The 24388-nt window shown below is 32.8% G+C and overlaps 4 protein-coding genes across 7 annotated transcripts; all 4 read right to left on the reverse strand.

The window, feature by feature from the left end:
• Positions 1 to 2624: 2624 nt before the first annotated feature.
• LOC112766875 (probable calcium-binding protein CML44) lies at positions 2625 to 3664 on the reverse strand. Its single transcript, XM_025812772.3, has one exon. The coding sequence runs from the start codon at positions 3362 to 3364 to the stop codon at positions 2858 to 2860; it is 507 nt and encodes a 168-aa protein (XP_025668557.1). The 5' UTR covers positions 3365 to 3664; the 3' UTR covers positions 2625 to 2857.
• A 1297-nt stretch (positions 3665 to 4961) lies between these two features.
• On the reverse strand, positions 4962 to 11988 carry LOC112764737 (UDP-sugar pyrophosphorylase 1). The gene is made up of 17 exons (XM_025810499.3): positions 11707 to 11988; positions 11519 to 11623; positions 11314 to 11430; positions 10964 to 11104; positions 10704 to 10794; positions 9848 to 9975; positions 9699 to 9770; positions 9545 to 9609; positions 9200 to 9260; positions 9003 to 9120; positions 8213 to 8337; positions 7907 to 7983; positions 7203 to 7308; positions 6992 to 7051; positions 6707 to 6787; positions 6019 to 6258; positions 4962 to 5555 (listed from the first exon to the last, which is right to left on the reverse strand). The coding sequence occupies exons 1-17, from the start codon at positions 11752 to 11754 to the stop codon at positions 5388 to 5390; spliced, it is 1803 nt and encodes a 600-aa protein (XP_025666284.1). The 5' UTR covers positions 11755 to 11988; the 3' UTR covers positions 4962 to 5387.
• A 756-nt stretch (positions 11989 to 12744) lies between these two features.
• LOC112764158 (NAD(P)H-quinone oxidoreductase subunit M, chloroplastic) lies at positions 12745 to 14493 on the reverse strand. Its single transcript, XM_025809693.3, has 2 exons — positions 13715 to 14493; positions 12745 to 13112 (listed from the first exon to the last, which is right to left on the reverse strand). The coding sequence occupies exons 1-2, from the start codon at positions 14183 to 14185 to the stop codon at positions 12927 to 12929; spliced, it is 657 nt and encodes a 218-aa protein (XP_025665478.1). The 5' UTR covers positions 14186 to 14493; the 3' UTR covers positions 12745 to 12926.
• A 205-nt stretch (positions 14494 to 14698) lies between these two features.
• LOC112763870 (uncharacterized) lies at positions 14699 to 22507 on the reverse strand. Of its 4 annotated transcripts, none has more exons than XM_029294483.2 (9): positions 18430 to 22507; positions 17731 to 17920; positions 17416 to 17566; positions 17213 to 17291; positions 16570 to 16624; positions 16094 to 16364; positions 15970 to 16012; positions 15789 to 15892; positions 14699 to 15314 (listed from the first exon to the last, which is right to left on the reverse strand). In XM_029294483.2, exons 1-9 carry the CDS (start codon positions 22391 to 22393, stop codon positions 14904 to 14906), a joined length of 5268 nt encoding a protein of 1755 aa, XP_029150316.1. In that variant the 5' UTR covers positions 22394 to 22507; the 3' UTR covers positions 14699 to 14903. The 4 variants fall into 4 exon arrangements, 2 of the variants coding, with proteins under 2 accessions (XP_029150316.1, XP_025665207.1); XM_025809422.3 differs by having other exon boundaries at positions 17416 to 17545; positions 18430 to 22501; XR_011875661.1 differs by lacking the exon at positions 17416 to 17566 and having other exon boundaries at positions 18430 to 22501.
• Positions 22508 to 24388: the final 1881 nt, after the last annotated feature.

The raw sequence follows: 24388 nt of genomic DNA on the forward strand, positions 1-24388 counted from the left end.
TGTTACGACTAATTAGACAATTTAATAAAACTCAAATAAATGCCTTACCTAATGAAAAAGTATAAAAGAACAACGTGTTTTTTTTTTAATAACGTAAATAATAAATTAAAAATTTTAATTTTAATTTTAATATTTAAATTTTAAATTAATTAAATTTATTTATATTTAGTGAATTTAAAATATAATTTATTATTCACATTATTCATCATCTGTATTATCTATATAACGAAATTGCTTATTTAATAATTTTTTTTTAACCAAAGATATAAGATTCGAACCCGCAACTTCTTAATTGAGTATGGAGAAACTATGTCATTTGAGCTATTATTCATTGACTTTTTTTTACCGAAAATATAAAAACTCTAACTCGCAACCTCTTAATTGAGTATGGAGAGATTTAAATAAATTGCTTACCTAATAATTACATGCAAATAATAATTTTTTGGTGACTACATGCAAATAATAATTAAGTTGCATACATAGCATCCATCTATGAGTTATATATGTTAATTATATCTCTTTAGCCAACTATGCTGACACATTAGATAGAAAGGAATTTAAACATTTGACAAGTGGCTTCAAGAAAATATATAATAGAGTTGAGTTATGAAAACAAACAAGATATAAAAAATAGAGATATAAAAATTAATATTTTTATATTTTATTTAATAATAAATAAAATAAATTATAAAAATTTAATTTATTTTATTTTTTATTTAAAAAATTTAAAAAAATATATAATTATAAAAAATAAATTATTTTTTTTATTAATATTTTTTTTGTCAAAATAAATATAATATATTAATTCAGTGTTTTAGATATAATATTTTTATATAAATTTTATTTGTTAAATATAATTTTATATTTTTATAGCTCTATAGATAATGTGGATTCCAAGATTACACACGGATTATTTATGTTTGATGGGCTTAGCTTAATGATGTAGCAGGAGGTTTTCAAAGTAAATAATGTCATTAATCAAAGAATGAATTTCCTCAGAAACTACCATCGTGACCCATATATCTGTCTACGGTAATGTACGACTTTATTTGAAAAAAAAATAAGACTAAATGAACTTGACATTTTCTGTTTATTTTCCAAACCATATAATATTTGCCACGTTAACAGCACACCGCCCATGGATTTAGAAAAATCTTTGATTATTAGAAGTTTTAGAAGTCTCTTTTTACGGGGGTATTTAGTATTTACACTAAATTTATTGTGGGGTCTTTGAAAACGAATATGATGTTTGTAATTTTTTTTTAAATATATTTTTTATTTCTGATGTTTATAATTTAATTTTAAAAAATATTTTTAATATTTAATTTCATTCCATTTTATTTGTGAAGTTTAATTACATCCATAGAGAAGCATTTGCAATAAAAACTAGGAAACACTATGAAACTCCAACTCTATATATGAAGGAAGAAAATAAAATGGTTACAAATGTTACAGATTTTCACATATACAGCAAAAAGATTTTACAAAAATATTGATTTTAAGGAAAATTCATGAATAATGTACCACCATAACACACTCTTCTTTGAAAAAAAGTTAAGAAAAAAAGAAATTCTTTATGGCGTTTAGCATTTAAAGAAAAATCCATTTTATGTAACTTGGCACACTGAACATTTTATGGTTTTAGTACACAGAAAAATCTTCTACTACTTCATTATTTAGATAAGAGGATTGAAGTACATTGTTTTGATTAAAGGATTACATACACTATTTCATTTAGCCATATATACAGAACTGCATACTTATAATACACTCCTAATAAGACCACATTTAGTTACATAGCTTATTAACAAGTAAAAACCAATTAATTAATAACTTATAAATAAGTCATTGAGATTAGTCAAGTGGTTAGTTCACCTATATATTTAAATAAATGTCAAAAATTTAAATCTTGCTTTATATATGTAATAATCTATGAAGTACGGACACTTCGTTGAGTTGCCGTGTCCGCATGTCAGACACATTTTGAGCACGACACTCACCGACACTCGTTCAACACGCGTGTCTGTTGTGTCCAAACCGTGTCTTAATAAAAAAAATTCTTCACTGGACACGCTTGGATACACCTAAATACCATCACGTGTCAGCGTGTCCAATCTTATTCTTAATATATATTTTTGAAATAAATTTAGATATAGTATATATTATTATTTATTAAAAAAAATATTTTAAATAGTTGATATAATTAAAATAAGATATTAAAAATAATTAAAAAATTAATTTATATTTTAGTATCAATAAAATATCAAAATACCATTATGATTTATCTAAAAAATACTTTATATTTTATATGTATGCATGTTCCCGTGTCTTATAAGATTTTAAAATTCGCGTGTCGGCGTGTTCTGTGTCGTGTCGTGTCCCATGTCAGTGTCAATGTTTATGTATGACAGGTAATAATCCATTGTCCAACGATAATCTTTAAGTGAAACTCGAAGATAGATTATTTCTTAACCTATCGAGTTTCGAGAGACATTGAAAAGTAAAATAAAATAAACTAATAACTAATAAATAATCAATACATATAGGCTAGTATTATCTGATCCTCATAATGGGACAATAATGTACACATTATTTATGATTATTAAATATATATACACACAAAATTATAGGCCAATTGCGCCAAGGTCTAAGGTTTTTTTTTTTCTCATGATATTTCCAGATTAAAAAAAATTGTTACTGACCAACAGATTGCTGCATTCACATGTCTAAGTTGAAGATGCTGACACCAAAGATGAAACAATGATGGGATTACATTACAAATCCTCTGTTTTAGAGTGACACAGAAATTTTGAGTAAAATTATGAAGAGAAAATTGAGAAGGAGCATGGATATAGATTCATGCGGTGGTGATGGTGAGGAACATCATATTCTTAAACTCCTCAAAATCAAGCTGGCCATCGGAATTGGTATCATAGAATCGAATCATGGAACCACAATCCTTGCCACCTCTCTCATCCCACAACCCAAGCCTCTTAAGAACACACTGAAGCTCGTTGCTCGTTATGAATCCATCTCCATCCAAATCAAACACCTTGAACGTTTCCACAAGATCATTCTCCAACAACTCATCATCCATCTCTTCATTATTATCATCATCGTCGTCATTGCAATTCTTCTTGGATATTATTGAGTCATAGAAGAACAAGAACTCGTTCAAGTTAAGGCTTTTCTTCTCAACAAGGGATTCCAATTCATCTAACGTTAATTGGAAGCCTATGTTGTGGAGGAGCCAATTGAGTTCCTCAAGGCTCACGAAACCGTCGCAATTCATGTCAAGCTTCTCAAATATCCGCCGCAAATCAGTGGCAGTTAGAACTGATGACGTCATATTTGCAAACAACATGTGAAAAAACCACCTCTTGTTTTTGTGCTTCTTAAGTAATCAAAATGCTTGCAACTACTAATGCCACCCATGTAAGGGTATTTATATATAAAATAAAATTATATAATGGTTGCAAAAACGTATAGGTTGGTGAATATTAGATGCGCACAAATGGAACAGGAATTTATTTGGCCCACATGAATTGTTTAAGAATAAGGATAAGAATAGTCTAAGATAGATGCACATGAAGTTTCTGTGCACTTGCTCTGAAAGCAACTTTATTATTATTATTATTATTCTAGTAAAATCTGCTATTGGATATAAAATATGTATGTATACATCATACTATTCTGAAACATATTGTCCAAAAAATGAGTCAACATATTTTTACATGGAATAAAGAGGTTCAGTTAACCTATCTCATATAGCTGATAGTAATATCTAATAAGATGAATCAACTTAAATCAGTCAAAATAAATACAAGTTAAGTTGATCTAAGTTGGGTGCTATTACAAAATTTAGCGAAATCGAATATCATTTGAGTGAATCAGATTGAACCTAAATGCCTAGATTTGAAATTTAAGTAATTCAGGTTAAGGTAATTTTATAGGCAATGTAACCAGACAATCACATAAGAACTGCAAAAAGCTTCTTTATATTTTCCTAATCGTGTAGGAGTATAATTAGTTAATTATTTATAATAATATTTTAGTGGAAGTTATGTGAGGTCTCTTTTCCATGTGATTTCATGCTTTTTAAGAATAAAGGGTACTGCATAGATTTTTCGAAATAGACTTTAAACAAAAGACTAAGAAGTGCATTCAAATGCGTGTGGGGTGCGTGTGTCGTGCCTATTTTCTGCTCTTATAATGAGGAACACGTGCTATCGACATGGATGGAGCATTGGATGCATTCATTTTTTATTTTGTCATTTTTGGTACATGGAGTCTTCAATGACGTGAGTTTTGTTTGAGAGCAAATACACCATCAAAAAGGAAAAAATAGGAACCACATTAGTGCTCAAAAGAATGAAGAAGTGCCATAAGGCGCTTGTATAATTTAGTTATACTTTGTTCACTAACTTTTAAGCTACGTGATAAGCATGGATAATCAATATGCTCAAGACAAGACAACTTATTATGTTTTGTTCCGAACACTTTCGTTCGTTTTTGTCTTGTCTTTTTTTTTTTTTTTTTAAGGGAAAAAAAAGGGTGGTGCATTTGTTTCTCAATTCCTTATTAGTTCCTCGTGGGGCAAGTCTCTTGCCTTTACGTGCCGTTTGACATCTTCACCTTGCACGGAATTTACTGTTACCAAATGAGGATATTCGCTAATGTTCCAACTTCAAACCAAATTTTGAATTCAGATAACATATTAATATTGATTGGATAACACCGGTTCTCAATAATTAATCGATCAGTTTGGTTGCATGAAATGGAAATGAAATTCTAAATCCCTATTCAAGGGTTGAGGAAACACTACTATACGTTGTTAAAAGTTTGTGACTAGGGTCCAGGCTTAATGTAATGTTCAGATTACAAGCACTATGTACCATTTACGCAATTCAATTGAACCTTCAGTTAGACAAAAGTTGATTGCTTGTCTCAAACTGATAATATTGCTGCATAAAATGTCCCTGGTAATATATTGGATGGGAAACAATCAGCAAGGCCTTTTGCCCTGGTTATCTTTACATCACCCATTCTCCATGTGCAAACTAACATGCTCAATTAGAAGGGGGTCCAACTCAGATGAGCTTATGGGTTTTTTACAATTAGCTGGAAATGCAAGAATAATTTCCCTGCTCAGAGGAGGAGGAGGAAGATTTTGGGGGTGGGGGGGTTGCAAAATTTTTGAACCAAAATACTAAAGACTTGCAACCAGTCATCCAAAAAATATTAAACTAAAAAAAAAAGTGCAATAAGCAGACCTGCAAAACTCTTAACTGCTGAGCACACGTTATTACCAGAAAGGCACTCCCAAACCCAGTTCATAACAACACTTACAGATGAGAGGCCAAAATTTCTTAAGAGCAGATGCAGGTTCAAGGCTTGAGGGTAAACTTGCCAGGCTCGGTGTATTTTGCTTCTAGCTGATCAACTTTGTTAAATTTAAAACCCCTGATTCTCAATACCTCAGGCTCCTTCGAATCCTTGTGGTCGACAGTTTCAAGGGTCCAACCTTTGTTCTGAACTGAACCACTTGCATTAACCTATTAAAAAAGAAGAGAAAAAAAAACTCGCATTAATCTAAACGTTAAATAAAAAACGTGGTCTTCCATGCATGTGTATTAATACTGAACAAGACAAATTTCAAGATTTGATTAATTTGGGGTATGTAAAAATAAAAATGAAATAGAAACAATGCAATTATAAGGCGAATGACAATATAAAGTATTTAGGATATTCATAGAAAAATTCAAAACTTTTATTTTTTAAAACTGGGATATCTTCACTAGTTATTTGGATAAGTTGGAGTCCAGTAGATTGTAGGAGTGACTTGATTTTATTTCAGTCTATATATGTTATGGTGTTAAAAATTTAAATTATTATCTTCTTTCACCAAGCTCTAATTGTTTTATCTGCGCTACATCTAGTAACTATTCCTTCTAAGCAGTTAAGACACAATATGCAGGTCACACAAGCAGATAAAATACCAAAAAGCTATCATCATACCTCCGCATTATCAACGGCATCAATGATAAGAGCCCCATCTAAGGACAGATTTTCAATAAAAATATTCTGACCCTTAATCGCCAGAGTAGACCTCTGGGAAATAGAGCTTTTTCCCCTAACTTTGCTCTTGATCCGAGAGTAGGTCAGACCCCATTTTGGCTTCCAAGTGATGCGGGGCCAAACTTCAACCTCTTGCCCATTGAGAACCTGCACTACTGGATCAGCTACTTGGACACCAACCTGGCAGAAAAACAAAAAGGAAATGCAATTTTTTACAACCTGAACCATATCATCGAGTTAGAGCAGCTAACATCTACGAAGGTCAGATAAAAGCACAAGAGATAGGAGAAGCTGCTAAAGACAATGGATTGATGATACCCTGAAATTATATGGAGACAACGAAATTCCTTGAAATAAACCATTCATAAATCATAAGTAAAAATATAAGTTGTATCTTATTTTGAAAAAAATATAGGCATATTAGAGAGTAACTCAAGTAAAAGTTCTTCTAAACTTCCAAAGTACCCTAAATGAATTCAAGTAGACAATAAATATCATAAATATTTTACTAATTCCCAAAATGACTAATATTTTCAACTAGATTCAGAGGAAAATAACGGTAACGTTAACATAAACATTACTGAAACAAAAAAAAACTAGCGTCTCATGACATTAAGGACTAAAATACCTGTTTGAGAATACGGCTATTCGCACGGTAGATGTACATTTCCCCAGATGTTGCACTATGGTATGGATTTCCTTTTGGCACCTACAGTAATATTACAAAAATTAATTAGAAATAATTCCTCTCCTGAAAAATCCTAGCAAGTTAACACTGTTATTCAAGTGCTCAAACTGGTATTCTGCATTTATTTTGCTGTACATTTGATTCTCCATATGAAATATTTTGCAAGCTAATGAACAATGAGGTCAATCACTGCAACAACTAATTGCATTAGAATATAAGTACTACCTTGGCAGCATCTTCAGCATTATTCTTCACAGGTGCATAAGCAAGCCAAGCATCCATCACCTGCAGAATAGTTCCAGTGAGCTACCAAAAATAGTAAACTGGGCATCTATTCAAAAAAGATATTGTTACATGAAAGCTCCAGGGATGAATGAAAGGACAACCTTGAGCTTTGGTTAGTGAAAATTTATGTAACCTCCTGAAGATAACTTACTGTGAATCCAACCCTGGCTGATGGGGGAAGTGTTTTTGGGTAGTCTTGCATCATACATTCTAGTCGGGTTGAGGACTTAAATTCATTTTTGCTGGCATCTTTATATCTGCATGGAGGAAATATAGCATGATAATATGATATAACAGGATGTCACAGATAAGTCATCTAACTCTGTTTCTGTTTCAAAATGTAGCCATATTAAGCCAAATAGACTTTTCTTCAGAATGCCAAAACCTGTTAGTTCTATTGCAAGTTCGTAGGAATAACAAGAAGGTTTAATAAGGGGAAAATTACACTAACCTCCCCTGAAATTTGGTAAAATTCACTGTGACCTCCCCAATTTACAAAAAACATAAGTTGACCTCCCTAAGGTTTAGACAATAGTTGTCCCGATACCCTAATAATATAAATTATGACACCAAATCCCTCAAACATAACACTATCATCACATAGAAGGAGGTTTTAGTTGTGACCTGAACAAATAGAAGGCCAACACTGAATTTCAACAAATGTTAACCAAGGTTAATGTAATTTGCCCTTAACAATGGCATTAATATAGTTGAGTGAAAAAAAGAGAGGAAGTGAAAAAGTTTCCAAGCAAAGCGTAATGCACAAGAAAAGTATAAGAATTGGTGTTAAAGAACATTGATGGCACAGCAAAGTGTAAATAACAAAGTGCAATGAGTATAAAAAAGAAGTATTACTTTGGATTAACAAACTCCTTTATAGCACCTCCTGTTCTTGAGAGTTCTTCAATGTAAGGACCAAGTTCTAAAATCAACTGTTAGAATGAGATATTGTCACTGTGCAGTAATCGCATTGGCACATTTAACCAAATAAGGACATGGATGCCACAAATAAAACAATAATTAACAATAACTGACAACATCATGATATTTCTAGTATTCCAAGTGAATTATGAATGGGTCAGTTGACGGCTCACATCCACTAGTGGTAGATTTCATGCCACTCAGGATAAAGGAGAATGTTTAAGTATGAAAGAGGATTACTTGGTTTATATTTCCTGGAAAGGGAGAGTAGCCATTCTCAGCATTGACATCTCCATCAGGGTATCCACTTGCTCTCAGAAGAGGATCTAGCTGATTGTATTCCACATTTATGACCATAGATCTCCCTATGATTAAGTGCATTGAAATCAATGGGAATGGGTGCAGGAAAATCAATTAACAGTGACATAATGATGTCAAGATAAAGATGGATTATAAGTAACATAATATTTTAAGACTTCTAAATGCCCTTGATTTTTTTTTTTTTTTTTGAGGGTCAAAGTGTATCCCCAATTTGCCATGCCTCATTTAATTAAATATAAATGTTAAAGTAATTATCTACATTTTTATTTTAATAAGATAGCATATATGGGCAACATTAACCACGTATCATTATGGGATACTTTGTACCCTAAAAAAAGGAGGTACTAAAGAAACCTCCATAGTTCTAATAAAATACCACCTCCTAGCATGAAAGAACAAAAGTATTGTTTTAAAACTACCATTGAACAGGAAAATTAGATGGTAACGTTTAAAGCACAGATAACTTGCCACTAATTATTATGCAATAATGCAAATGTATATACTCCCAAAATTTATTAAAACTATACATTTGTTATAAAATAAGTATATATTTGATCTCATTAGGAATATGCAAAATACTGATACATAGATCCAAATCATTTACAGGTAAGGAAAAAGTTGTATTCCACCATGACATACACAAAAAGCAAGCAGCCCTTTTTTTGGTATATTAGGATTACCAGATTAGGGATGGAAAGTTAAAATTTACCATCAGAGTGAGTGAGTTTGGTAATTCCACCAATGGCTTCTTTTGCTTTCCGAGGTACAGCAAGAGAGTTGACATGGTACTGTTTAGTAGCACTTACGCCTAGTGCTGATGGAATTGCCTGTATTTACTACACAATGAAGACTAAAGGGGACCGGAAAAAGTAACCAAAAGTGTGAAGAGATTAGAAAGAAATTAACCTTGAAGAGAAGTCCATTTGTATCTTGAAAAAAGAGAACCCACTTCAACCCAGCCTCATTCCTAACAAATGCATATCAAGATATAAATCTAACAAAGCATATCAACAGAAGACAAAGATCCATTTGTTCTTTTAATTTCAAGGAATTCTTGGAGACAATCCATCAAAATACACAACCGTCAACCAACATCTTAGTTTTACGTAAGAGCTTTTTTAATCTACCAATTATAACATCTCCAGAATTACTCAAACAGATAAAGTTTGCTTTATCTAAAACCAAAAATAGTGAGATCGGAAATGCATATGCAGATTTAAAAAAGGGTCAGAAAACTGTACTGAGCCATACCATACTTTCAGAATACCGCTGGAATAGAGAAGAGAATGCACATCTCCGTGGCCATGTGGTTTTGTCTACATAAAGAGAAATCATTAGTAGATTGACCGTGCTTGAAAATATAATAATGATAAATTAGTAAGAAACACTCCATTTGCAACAATACCTGAATTTGGTATTTGTTTTGAGGATCCAATGCAAGCCTGGCATCATTATCTTCTAAGCATGCAACTTTTTCCTGAATCATACAGAAATATAAGAAATTTTTAAAATAAATTAAAATTTGAACTTTCTGTGAGACACCAAAAGACATACCTGCTTCAAAAGCGTTACTTGTTTGGGCTGCATACCAAAGTAAGAATTTGATTCTAATAATTCTAAGGTACGCCCATGGGTATCGTCAGATGTCATAATAACAAAAGGAATCTGTGTCTGGTTTTTACCTAATAAAAGAAAGGACTTTGAGTGGACTATAGTCTGAAACATTGCAAGAAAAGGAGGGAAAAAAGAATAAGAACAAAGAAAGAAATCCTAAGGATTTATGTTATTTTACACCCCCACCCTCCAAAAAAAAAAAAAAAAAAAAAAAGAAGCAAGGGCCAACAATTGTAGAACCTATCATTATGCAATCTTAGATTATCATACAATCAAGATGATTGTATTATGCGCTACATGAACATGGACTATGATTTCATAAGATATCTATGATATATGAAGTCATGAACTTTGTACCATTCTAATTGCTAAAAGAGGTGAATTTGTTTATACAGAAAAACTCTATATAGAAATATATGTTCAGTATTTTCTGGTGCATAGTGTGGAAAATATTTTAAGAAAGCTTTTTTTTAACAAAATAACACTTGCCCTATGCTTGATTTTTAGCAGTTTAGGCAACAGTTACAACACAGTTAAGGAGGAAGAAATTGCATATCCTTCTAAAAAGGGAAGCAATTTTCCAGAAAAATATAGTGTAGACAGAATATATCAATTTTGATATGGTGGCAGCAGAATGTTATTAGGGAGAAAGACAATTATACTAAGGTGTTTTTTTTCCATCAAAACAAATGGATCCTTGGTCCTTAAATTGTATAAGTGTCATTTGTTTTACCATATGAGTAACAAAATCTAACTATGACTCTAGTTCAATACACCAATTACGAATAATACTAACCTTGTGAGCTGGCTTCTTGAAGTGCCAATATATATTCAATGTAATGCTGTAAGAAGCATGTCCCAGTAGTGGTTTCCGCAGGAAGAGCAACCTGCAAAATATAGAGCATGCTCAAAAATCAAGAGCTAATTCCTTCAAATCTTGAATCTGAAGCTAATCCAAAAAGCCCTTTACAGCACATCAGAAACAGAGTCAATGATATATGCAAGGCATCCCATTACGAATAAAACTATCAATGACACAAAGTGACCAGATATTACCTTAATCCCACTATATCCAAGGCGCTCCCCAAGACCGCCAGCGACAAGAACAAAGGCAGCTTTCTGAGCCTCCTGAACACCCACCTCCTCGTATTTTATGAAGTTCTCATCGGCAAATGTCAAGGTTTCACCCGTTGGAACCTGCAAATTCATCATTAAACAACATTCTACACACAGACGCACACAATCTACAGATAGCCTCAATGTCCCAACCAAAAGTTCAAATTGAATTGAATTACATACTTTACATTGCATTGTTGATAACACAAATATGAAGTATCTCCAAATTCAAATCACATAACACTTAGATGCACATAAATGCATACATGTTAATGAAAATAATGACTTACCGAAGGTGTGAAGCCATCAAAAGGATTCTTGCCAGCCTTAGAATCAGCTAAGAGTTGTTTAGCGTTTTTAATGTAAGCTTGCAAGCCGCCAGGGTAACTAGAATCCAGCCGAGTCACCTGCACAAAAACGCAATGCCGTTTAGAGATCTATTTGAAATGAAATTATTCAGAGCATTAATTATGCAGGATGCACTGAAACACGAACCTGATCGATGAACGCTTTCTTCTTGTCGTCGTCGACGCCGGGACCCGGCCAATCACGAAACACGTGCTCTTGGCCATTATCCAACAGCATCTTCGCCAGCTCTTGCTGAATCCTCAAAAATCAGTATCATAATTCAGAATACAAGAATCTAGAGTGATTCGAAGTAAAAAAATGAAGAAGAAAAGAACCTGTTTCGGCGAGAGGAGGCTGAAATTGTCGCCGAGAGTGGAAGCCATGGAACCGAATCAGATCGCAAACAGAGAGAATGAGAGAGCGAGCGAGCGAGAGAGAGAGAGAGAGAGTGAGGGTAGAAGAAGGTGGTGAAGAGGATAGTACACTATGAATTAATTAATTAATTAGTGATTATGAATAGTTGATTAGTGTGTGACCGGATGCGACGGTGAAGCTTGTGGATCTGATGAGATGTCAAATGTTTCTCGGTTTCAATCTCATACCCACCGAGTTTACCTGTGTCTGACCGGATGGCACGGGTCACGGTATGTTAGTTAATTGGGCCCACTCAACATCATGTCACGTGGCATTCCCCCTTTGTTTTATTTATTTTCTGAATTCTGGGATTTTCTCTTCTACTACATTCTAATTGAGTATTTTGAATTTTGATATTATTTGTTATTGTTGTTTTATCTGTAGGAAAAAAATGATGGATTGTTGAACAAAATGATAGATTGATACTTGATAATATTAAATTAAATTATTAATTATTTTGTTAGTTCTTATAATTTTATCTAATTTTTTATTTTATTTTTATAGTATAAAATTTATAATTGATCATTATTCTAGATAAAAATTTATAATTAAATTTTTATTAGTTATTAATTTTTAAAATAAAAATTAAAAACACAATAATTTTAAGATATTTACTTTTAGAATATTACACTAATCATTCTGACGTAAAATACAAAAATACATACTTTTTAAAAAAACTATATTTTTAACAAAAGTAGTTAAAAAGAATCTAATTAATTTCTTTTATCTAATTTAAAATTTTAATTACAAACTTTTGAACTATAAAAACCTAAATTATAAGAACCTAAATTAAATTAAAGTATATGTATCCACTCAATTCCTTTTTCCAAGTAAAGGTGATTTTTTTGGTAGGAAAGTTAATGCATAGAATCAAAATTAAATTTACAAGGATCTCATAATAACCCTAACTATAAATACCTCGCTTTTGATGTTCAAATATATTGTCTAGAACCAAAATATTGAAAGCCAGAAAATATTTATATTAATATATGTAGATAGACAATACTATGTGCTATAAGTATAATGATATTTAGGTTGCCATTGGTTTAACTCAATCCCTAAAATTCTAATGTACAACAATTTTATACACCTTTAAAAAGGAACTAGTCATTACACCAATATGCAAATGCACTTGCTTTGCTCATTTCTCAGGTGGCTCTTCAAGTTGGTTATCATTGTTGAACATGATGCGTGGCTTTCCCATGCTGAAATTCAGAACCTTAGCGTCCATGTTGTACTTGATGACACCATCATATAGCAGCTTCCTTATATAGTGCTCTAGGTCCGAACCAATTAGGCGAAGTGTGTATTCTGTTAATGGAGCACCCTGGTTCATAATTTCATCAAAACATGAAGGAATCATTATTTTCATCAAAACGCTCAAGTAGTTTTTCCTTAGTTACATCTTCCCGAGGTAGTTAACTAGTTTTGGTCTCTGTCACTAATATGCTAACTCTATTATCATATTCGAATTTGACTAATTCAACTCGAAAAACTAAGGTGACCTCTTATTTAGATGTAAGTTTAAATTTGACTAAATATTTAAAGTGGTATTTGAAATTTATACACTAATTTCATCCTGAAGTTCTAATTGTATTATTGCTGTTCTCGAGATTAAATTCCGGACACCATAATAGTTTATCAACTCTTTTCCGGAATGACTCAACAAATAGAAAGATGAGCTGGCACACTCTTGCCACGACGGAGTGCCAATTCATCACTTCGTTTGTTGAGTTACTACTAAAAAAGATCGAAAAACCATTATAGTGTCTGAAACTCAATCACAAAGATATCAATAATACAGTTAAAATTTTAAAGACTAAATTAATATACGTCTTGAATCTCAGGACCATTACGGAGATTTGGTTCCCAAATTCAGAACTAGAAAAGACATGGAGCATTATTGAATTGGTGATTAAGGAAAACTACCTCGTAGTGATCCACAAGCTCTTGGAAGTAAGAATAGACCAAGTTGCATGTGTCAGGTTTCCACACGAATTCATTACTGGGATCAAGAATAAGGGTGAGCTTATCCATCTGGGTTTGATCAAACTCGCAAGTCACCGGATCAATGTAGGCCGCAAAGATCCTTATATGGCGGGTGGTGCAACTCAGCCACTGCCCTCCATACTCCCTGGTCATGTTCTTGCTCTTAACATTCAGCTGAGGCTCCACCGGCCTTGGCTTCGTCCCTTTCGGCTTCCAACTCCGGCTGCTCTCTGCTTGCTCTTGCTCTTCCTGCGGCGGTGCCTTCACACTCTCTGCTTCCTCCACATCTGTTTGTTGCTGCTGAGCTGAAATGAAGGATGCTCTTCTGTTCCTGAGTTCTTTTCTTCCTCCTCCACTCCAACCAAGCATGGATAATCTTGTTGACACCATGTAGGAACAACTTGTGGCCATGGCTTAATGCTTTGTCAGTTTAGTTCTCTAGTTGGTTTGCTTTTTAGTACCCTGGATTTAGAAGCTCTTGTCAGTAGTTTTGGTCCTTCTTCTTATAGATAAGATTTCTTATATATATATAAGAGGAAGAATTTTGTGAGGTCAGAAATGAAAGAAAAGTTTCTTCCACAGATATTGCTATTTAAAAATGAGATTAAAAAGCATTCTTGCAATGTTTTATATCCATTGACAATTTGAGATATATTTAAAAAATTAAAATGCAGATTTGGGTTGCCAGGGCTAGTCTATTGTTTTACGAATAAACTCTTGTCATCTTATTATAACATTAATCGCCAAGGATAAGATATAAACGAAATTTCATCAAAACTAATAATTCTATTTATCAAGTATCTACTTTCATCTAGTAATCCCTGATATGGAAGATAATGAAAAGGGAACAAATGCTTAAGCCCAATCTTCAAACCAAAGTTTGATGAATATTTTTGATATTTTACTATGCTCAAGATAATTCCATGCTCAGAATATAACAATTGTCATTGCTATAATTTCATTAAAAATTCATTTACATTTCAGATGTTCATATACAATGACAATAGGCGTTCAAACCCAATGGTTGAATATAACAAACGAAACCTAACCAAAAAAAAAAAGGAGACCCTGCATTGCATCATTTACAATTGTATCTAGTTTCCGACCAATTCGTTAAGCCTGTATGCTACTAGACTGAAGATGATTGAGCCACAAAATTCTTTTTCAATGTAAGAACAGGTCTAATTGGTTCATCAAGATTGTCCAATTGCAAGTCCCAAATATCATTGTTACTTGGTGTTGCCTGTTCATATGGTTGATCAACCCTTTCTTCAACTTCGAAGCCGATATAGTCAGCAACATCTCCGTCTTTGTCATGACTCTGTTGCCACTGCCTTTGAGCCACCATTAACCCAGTTTCTTTGATATCAGTGGGAACGGAGCCAAAGTATCGCCGTCTACCAACATTCTCATCTCTGGACCTCTTCCTTTTCTTTTCCTTACTCAGTTTCTTCGGGTGATGAAGCTTGCATTTGGTTCCTTCTTCGCAGTTTCCCATTGCTTCAAAGGTCGGACAGACATAGCTATGCTTCTTCCGACACTGAGACCACATATATATGCAGGTATCAGCATGGTACCACAAACACGGGAGGAGGCAAAGACATGCAATAAAAGTGGACCAAAATGGCGATGCAGAAATTTTACAACGGGCATTAATTACCAAGGGAATATAAATATAACCATACACTTGCAAATATAACTTAACTGAATATCAAAACTAGCAAGGCGATAAGAAGAAAAAAAAGTTGCAGACAAATTTAATGTGTCATTCTTCAAAAGAGGACCACAATATAGAAGTCCAAGTTGACAATATAAAAAACAGAGTCACCATTACAAGTTTATAACTGCAATGAATCATCAAATGAAAGTACAAGCAGAGTAGCAGGTTCCTTGAATGAGTATAGAACACAATCATGTTAACAGAAATTGATTTACTTTATTGCAGTAAACGAGAAATAGATTCAGTGTTCAAATTGTACATTAACTAGAAAATTTGACATGGTTGAGTTAATACCTCATTTCCATCGGCACAATAGCCCCTGAGAAATTCTCCACAAATAGAAGCCTTAGGATTCACATTGACATGTCTGTAAGGACAACTTCTGTTTGTGCATAAACCTGTCATGAAATTTGTAAGAATGATACATACATTTGCATTATTCACTTGATATAAGATAAAAATTTCTATAATGCACCTTGCAAAAAATAAGAACAATCTGGCATTCTCTCCGGAATAACCTGAACAACAAATAAATTAGACGGTAGATAGATCAGTAAATTCAGTAGATCAAATTCAATTTTGGCCTAGACGAATATAACCTTATGAGTCAATTTGCAGTTGCCATTAGAACATAAACCATTTAGAAACTTAGTGCAGACAACTACTTTTGAGGGATCATGAATATAAGGACACTTCCCATCATCCTTGTTACATTTCCCAAATCTGGTAAAAAACTGACAGTACTTCTGCTTTCGTGCAAGGCGCTGTCTAGCAGTGTGCAGACTCCATCTAACTTTTTCATTAGCCAAAATCCGAGTCCGTTTCCTTGGGTCCCTAATAAGCTGATTACCTTTGCCAATTTGGAAATACCTTGCAGCAATGAAAGTAATAGTTTCAATACTCAAAGTCTCAAATGCTGGAGGATAAATGAAACTGCAAGAGTTAATATTATGCACACTTCTCTCCATCATATATCTTCAAACATATTAGACAAGAGTACGAATATTAATGAAATTTGACATTATCATGCTATCACATAAGATATCAAAGCAACAAATAAGAACATTCCACATACACATTTTCCCCAATCACTAATCTTTGTTGGATGGAACCTTCTTTGGCAGCCAAGCCTGCAAGGATAGAGGCAGAGAGAAGGGATGGAGATTAATTGCATAAAAGGAAAGGCATAAATATGAAGACTTCGCAACATGAAAACAAAAAAATGGTACTTGATGAAATCATAATTCCCCCTTGTCTAGGCTGACAATCAACTCAAATGTACAAAAGCTCAATGAGGACGCATTGTGTCCATTTATATAAACTACAAAGTTATCATCAAACTTAAAGATGATTCCAACATCAAACTTTGAAATAGTGAACCTAAAGTACTTAAGAATGTGCTAGACTGCTAGATGTCCAAAAGCATGTATCCATTCAGTTAATCACAGAATACTGATGGTTCATGTAAGAATCAAGTGAAACTATTTATATGAAAAGTTGACAAAATTAAATCCTAGAATGCTGCCTTCAAAGGGTCCATCTGTAACAAACTGAACCAATATGAAATATAACTTTTCCTACACCATCAGCTGCTACTTTTAAAGACAGTACACAAACTATATTTGAAAATGCATTATTTTGAAAGGGCAGAAATCAATAACATGCAGATCATGGACCATAAGAAATCATGACAAACACTTGTGGAAGGTGCTTCCTACTTTTTGCCTGAGAACTGTTACAAGCAACATCTTTCTGTTCTCTTGTTTTCCTCTCCAACACAGCAACAGCAAGTGCTTCCTGAATCGATCATAAGAAAACATGACAACTATTGAGAAAAAAATCTTTTACTTGGTATAAAAACCAGCTAAATTTAAAGGAAAACTTCAATGGACAATGCTTTAGTATCAAAAGCCAAACTAACCTCATTAACCTTCTCAGAGTACCTGCCAGAAAATTTGGACCCTTTTATAATGGATCCACCAGTATGTAATACCTTAGGTTTCCAATGAGAAAACCCATGGGTTGATCTAGTGTAAACAGCATCCCTCTTCCTTAAAAGAAGCAATTTCTTGCTAAAAAAGACAGTAATTGAAGTTTTTTTTTGGGAGATAAATTCAGAGTAATTAATAGTTTCAAGTGAATATTTCTAAGGCATATAACCAAAGGAGACACAAACTAAGAGAGGGGTGAAGGAGGGGAGAAATTCGAAGATGAAAAGCAGTAACATATTAGGTACCTGTTTGCTGATGAGGGAGTAAAGTTGGAGCTTAAATCACGATTGTGAACAAATCTTCTTCGAAATGTTGATCTTTTCCATTGAAAAAAGTGAGGCAAAATCTTCCGATAATGCCCTGAGCCAGTGTTGTTTTTTGATGAAAGGGTCCCACCAAGTGGAGCTTTTAAAGGTTTGCACAAGCTCCCAGCAACTGCAGATGAAATATCCAGTTAACTATAACAACTAATAAAGTGAAAGAAATTAAAAAATGGATCATCAACAGCATTCCATATTCATCCAGATAGTTGAAAAATGGTGACCAAATATCCAGTTTCCCGCTATCAGCTCCAAAAACAGACACACACAAAAATGATTATTCACAAAGAAAACAACTAAAAGAAAGAGGTCAATATTGGCAAGGCTCCAGAGACAATAGAAATTCGCAAAGCCAATATTTCGAAGAACATAACTTCCAAACAAGCATACTAGATACATGAGACAAACAAGTGCTAAGATTTAAGAAATTTTTTGCCAACAGACAGACAGAAAGGAGAAGGCAATTTGCTGCACTGCTTATCAGATAAACCACAATAACATATTGAACATGTCTATAAAGGTCTCAAGCACAAAGAAGTACATTCATTTTCAGTTAATCAGTTCGTGATGAAACTAGGACTAGATTCATACAAGTGAAGGTTAAAAAATAGGTACTTAACATACCTTTTTGCGACCACTTGTTTGTAAACCTGCTGCAAATCTCTTTAGAATCCAATGGACCATCAGAATTTACATTACTATCTTGCATTGTAACTGTTGGGCTGATATGACTAACAAATGAAGTCCTTATTATCTGATTTTTGCGCTTCTTGTAGTAGCCATTGGAGTATGCTGTTTGAGTCTTGCCATCAGTAGAGACAGAGAGATCACTAGAATCCAAAGATGCAACTAATTTATTTGACTTGGGCTTCATATATACTATTCTCTTTGCAGTTGAAGAAGAAATCTCAACTTGGCCAGCCCCACGATTGTCTGAACCAATTTGATTTTCGTATGTTTCAGAATATTTGCACAATTCCTCATAAGATTTTGCGGCATCATTAGTTTCTCTAACATTCTTAGGATCGGCTGCAAATTCAAAGCAACCAAGTGTAAGATTCTCTGTAAATGGGGAAGATCCACTCTCCAATTTGGTGTCAGTGGGTAGTGGAAGTATTATGTGACCCTTCAAAGGAACATCATTTACTCCAGTTTTCAAAGCACCTGGTTGACCTGGAACATTAACCATGCATTCAGATCTGATGCTCTTTTCAAAGTTGTCAAAGCCCAAAGATGGTGACTGGTTAGCAACGGATGTTGATGTTGTAGCAGAAACAGGGATAACTTTCCGAACAAGACTGTTACCCTTACGGGTATAAAGAGTATTTTGAGTGTTCCCTTTCATTTGTGGAATTAACTTGTTAGGAGGACTAGTTATCAAAGAAGGCTTGCTTCCAGATAAAGAACTAGGATAACTATTACCTGTTCGAAGCCAGGTTCGAGGTTTTAATGAACGGGATGAAGTAAATGGCTTTGATCGGGGAAAAAAGGAGGACTGGTCCTTTGAAGTTTTAGGAATGACACAATCTGGAGATCTTTGCACACAAACTCTCTTCTGATGATTTCCCCCAACGTCCTGTAAATTAATTTTTTCTCCCTGAACATTTTCAACAGCCAAAATGCTTGTCTCCGTACTGATTGGCACAACTGAAGTGGCATTTTCTTTCGGTTCACCTTCCAACATTGGAAAATGAACATTTGGAGTGGCTGAGTATTCAAGAAGAGAATTAGAGGCAATGCCTGAGTGCTGCAATTCCAAACTCTTGGGAGAATCTCTTTCCCTATTTAAATTCATAGACTCAAAAGAATCTCTACCCAAGCTAATGTCAGACAATTTAGCAATATCCTCTGTATAAGTCAGCAACGGAGTAGACATAACAGCCATGCTTAGCAATTCAACTTCTTCCTTATGTACTTGCATATCACTAAAGTGAATAGGGACTTCTGCACAAGATGTGGTGGAAGCCACAATCACATCACTGAGTTCAGATGGACACTCCGTGATACTAGAGTGACAAGCCGTGGTTCTGCGCCTTTTGTACAAGGGTGAAATCTTGTTTGCATCCTCATATAAATCAGCCACAGAAATCCCCCTTTTCACAGTTAAAGTTGTGATCCCATCTGTTCTGGATTGTGAGCCAAAATCTAACATTGGAACAGATATATCTAAGGCTTCTGAAAGACTAGGAACCTTCAACAGATCTGAGGTTGTGTAGACAACATTTGCAAGACCAACTGGATTTTCTGCATCTAGAGACATGCCCTCCATCTTTGAAGGAGAAAATTTTAAGAGAGTTCTAACCTCTCTCTCTTCAACAGTACCTGTGTCCCCTTTAACACAATCAATGGAAATATCAGAATTTGGAACTGATTGTATGTCACAGTTCTCCTTTTCATGTTGGCATGATTGATTACTATAAGCCTCAATGTGATTAATGTCAGAAGTATTTCCATTGAATAATTCAGTATGCTTTTCTTCAAGGTGTACAACAGCATTTTTGTCTTCAAGCAACAAATTTCCTTCACTTGGTAAAGACTGGAAATAACCTGGAACTGACATCTTGTCAACAGGGGCAGTCTTTTCCTCAAAAGAAGTCGTTGGGATCTTGTCCAAAGGAGCAGCAGCAGTTAATGAACTAACAGGAACATTATCTTCTTTCACTGTCCCATCAAACATATTTGCTGATATTGAACTTGACCTACTTGATTTTGGTTTCACAACCTTTTTGACCACTCTTTTAACAATCTTTTTCTTCTTAACAACCCTTGGAGTTGCTTTACCGGAATTTGTATTGGCAACTTCTTCTGTTACAATCCCCTTAGAGGATTGTGCCACCTTAGTTTTTCCATTAGGATTTTGGACTGCACTCGGATGAAGATGAGAAAAGTAATCAGATACATTCTTCTTTGCCCTTAAATCCTTCCCAGAATTAGTGGTGCCATTTACCAAGCACTCTGAACTATTTGAAATCCCAGCAAACTCGGATAGTTTTACAAGCTGTGATTCTGAGCAAGAATCTTTGGAAAACAAAGATACATTCACCTCTGTGATCAAGTCCTTACTAAAATTAGAGGTGTCATTTGGCAAGCATTGGGAGCTATGTGAATTTCCAGAACCAGCAAATTGTTCTGCTTGCTGTAAACCCAAAGCTACGCTCTTCTGTGAAGTCAAGTCCTTCCCAGAACAAGAGGTGTTATATGACAAGCAGTGTGAGCTATTTGAATTGGCAGCACCTTCAGTTAGTTTTATTCGCTGTGATTCATAACAACAACTTTCAGAAACCAATTGCTTTCTTTTTTTAGACTTTCGTTTAGCCTTTTTCCCTTTTTGATTAGGATTCAAATCTGTCTTCAAAACAGCAGTTGTTTCAGCATTAGAAGCAATGGTAGAATTTGAAGGCACCACAATAGCCTTGGCAACCATAGAATTCACTGCAGACAGTTTTACTAGCTGTGAATCAGAACAACCACTTTTAGAAACCAAGGATGCATTCGTCTGTGCAAGCAAGTCCTCACCAGAACTCGAGGTGCCATTTGCCAAACACTGAGAGCTATGAGAATTTACAGAACCGTCGGCAGATAGTTCTACTTGATGTGTACCCAAACAAGAAATTTCAGAAACCAAAGACACATCCTTCCGTGCAGTCAAGTCCTTTCCAGAAATAGAGATGTCGTTTGCCAGGTGCTGGGAACTATTTGATTGGGCAGCACTTGCTGGTAGTTCTGAAACTCTATGTGCATCAGAACAAGAAATTTCAGAAACCAAACACTTCCTTTTTTTAGCCTTCTTTTTCTTTTTCTTTGCCTTTCCAATAGGACTCAAAGCTGTATTAGAAACTGCAGTGGTTCCAGGATTAGAAACAAAGGAAGAACTGGAAGACCCCACAATAGCCTTGGCAACCATAGAATTCGATTCAAAGAAAACATCAACCCCAAAAGGAATTTCTTCTCCCACTTCTGCTTGCTTCCCATCATTCAAACAATGCTCGTCTTCAATTCTCGAAGAACTAGAACCAGGTTTTGAGTCAACAACAGCACAATCATCACAATGTAATTGTTCATCATCCTCATTCTTACCATTGCTCGGTTTTGGCGCCTGGATTCTAAGAAAAGCACTCTTTCTCTTAACCTGTTTCTTTGGAATGCCAGTATATTCATGAACCTTATCTGCTCTATCGTAATCGTACCTATCCAGTTCCAAAGCCGTAGTCTCGAGAGAAGAGTCTTGCGCCTCTTCCGAGCAAAGTTTCGATTCGGTACCGGAATTCAGAGGAACAACCGCACGGCAACGGCGGTTTGCTCCGCCAAAGCACTCCTTACTGAACCTGGAAGCACTGCGGCTAGGGTTAGAATTTGAAGGAGACTGCGACAGCATTGAACGACGGTGACGCGAATCATGGTCGAAAAGAACAGGAACCTGAGGAACAAAGAGTGGATTGGCGGGTAATAAAACGGGAGGGTTGAAATTGAATGCGGTAGGGTTCACAAGAACGTGGTTGGGAACCTGACGGAGATGGTGGTGGTTATACGATGGAGGAAGAGGAATGTACGTATTCGGGCGACGGTAGTGATGAAAGTAGGGATCCATGGCGGCGGAGAGAGGAGTAAGAAGGACAGAATTATTGATCGATAATCGGGCAACAGTCACACTCGTAGAAGAATTCACCACAATGTCTCAATTTTTTTTTTTTTTTCTCAAACCTTCTCCTTCTTCCTGCAATATATATAGTTAACGATAAACCCTGAAAAATAAAAAATTTTTGAGTTATTTTTTTTGTAAAAAATCTTTAAAAAAATAAGATAATTTTATATTTAAATATCTTATATAAAAATATGTTTTATGATATATGTTTAAGATAATTTTTTAGTCTATGTTTAGTTTTTTTTTTTTTAAGGTTTATTAGAAAATTTGATTTAGTTCTAATTTATTTGGTAGTATTTTTAAAAGATTTAAATTTAAATTAAATCTGATTTAATCTAATAAATATTAAATTTGATTTAAATTAAATTATTTTTAGAGATTTAAATTTAAATTAGATATCTAAAAAGATTTGATTCATTCTTAGGTTTATATGCTAGAAATTTATTTAAAAATTGTTTATTATTCTTTTTGAATTAATCTTTTATTAATAAAAATTTTTTTGAGTTTTTTTGAAAAACTTATGTATGAACAAGTAGAGTGATTCCTTTGGATATGTCTAAAATCAGTCCAACCATTTTGTGCGTATCACCTTTCATGAACCATTAAATTTTATTCAATGAAAATCAAAAGATGTTATGAAAGAAAAGTAATAATAGACTTTATAAATATAGAATATATTATTATATACATACATAAATATATTTTAATACAGAATATTTTAAAAATAAAAAATATAATCTTTTACCTTAAAATAAATATAAAACATATAAATATGTAAAAAATATTTTTTATTTATTAAGATTAATTATTATACAATACTATTTTTAATTACATAATATAAAAAATTAAATTATTTTATATTACATTAAAATAATTAAATTATTTTATATTATTTAAAAATGATTAGATTATTCATTAAAAATTATTTATTAATAATTAATTTTATTAAAAATATATTATTATATAACATAATTTTTTAATCAAATATTTGTAAACATACATTTTATTCAAAATAGTATATATAATATTATTTTAACAAAATTAATTATTATATAATATTTAAAAAAACGTGTAATATTTATATGTATTATATATATTCTGAAAAAAATTTAAAAAAATTAATTTTAAAAATTTTAAACGTATAATGTTTTCATGTATTATATATCACAATAAACGTAAAAATAATAAATGTGTAATATCACAATAAAAATTTAAAAAAATAAAAAAATTAATATTTTTATGTAGAATATATAATATTTTAAATGAATTTTTTTTATAAATATTTTGGAAAAAAATTATATTATATAATAATATATTTATATTTCTGTTACGTTAAAAAATTACGTTAAACTATTTCAATTTATATTACGTTAAAAACTATTTCTGTCCTTTCCAATTTACATTAAAATTTTATTATATAATAATTTAATTATTCATCAAGTAATATAAAATAATTTTTATATTATAAAAATATAAAATAATAAATTTAGAATATAATAATTTAATTATTTGTCAAGTAATATAAAATAAAATTTTAATTATTTTATATTTTTAAATTACAGTTTAAAATATTATTTTAATATAATTTTTTAATATTATAAAAAAAATTTCATAATAATTAATTTTAATAAATAAAAAATATTCATATATTTTGTATTTATATATTTTATATTTAATTATTTAAAAATAAAAGATTCTGTTACTATTTAAAATATTGCGTATTAAAATATTATCATTTAAAGTATTTAACTATGTAATAGGATATTCTGTATTTATTAGAGTCTATCAATTCTCTTCTTTTATATTTATTAGGATTAATTATTATGCAAATTTTTTTCTAATATTAAAAAATAAATTAAAATGATATGTTAAACTATAATATAATTTATAAAATAATTAAAATTATTTTATATTACTTGATAAATAATTAAATTATTATAT

Source organism: Arachis hypogaea, chromosome 17, assembly GCF_003086295.3.
Source record: "Arachis hypogaea cultivar Tifrunner chromosome 17, arahy.Tifrunner.gnm2.J5K5, whole genome shotgun sequence".
Classification (NCBI taxonomy): domain Eukaryota; kingdom Viridiplantae; phylum Streptophyta; class Magnoliopsida; order Fabales; family Fabaceae; genus Arachis; species Arachis hypogaea.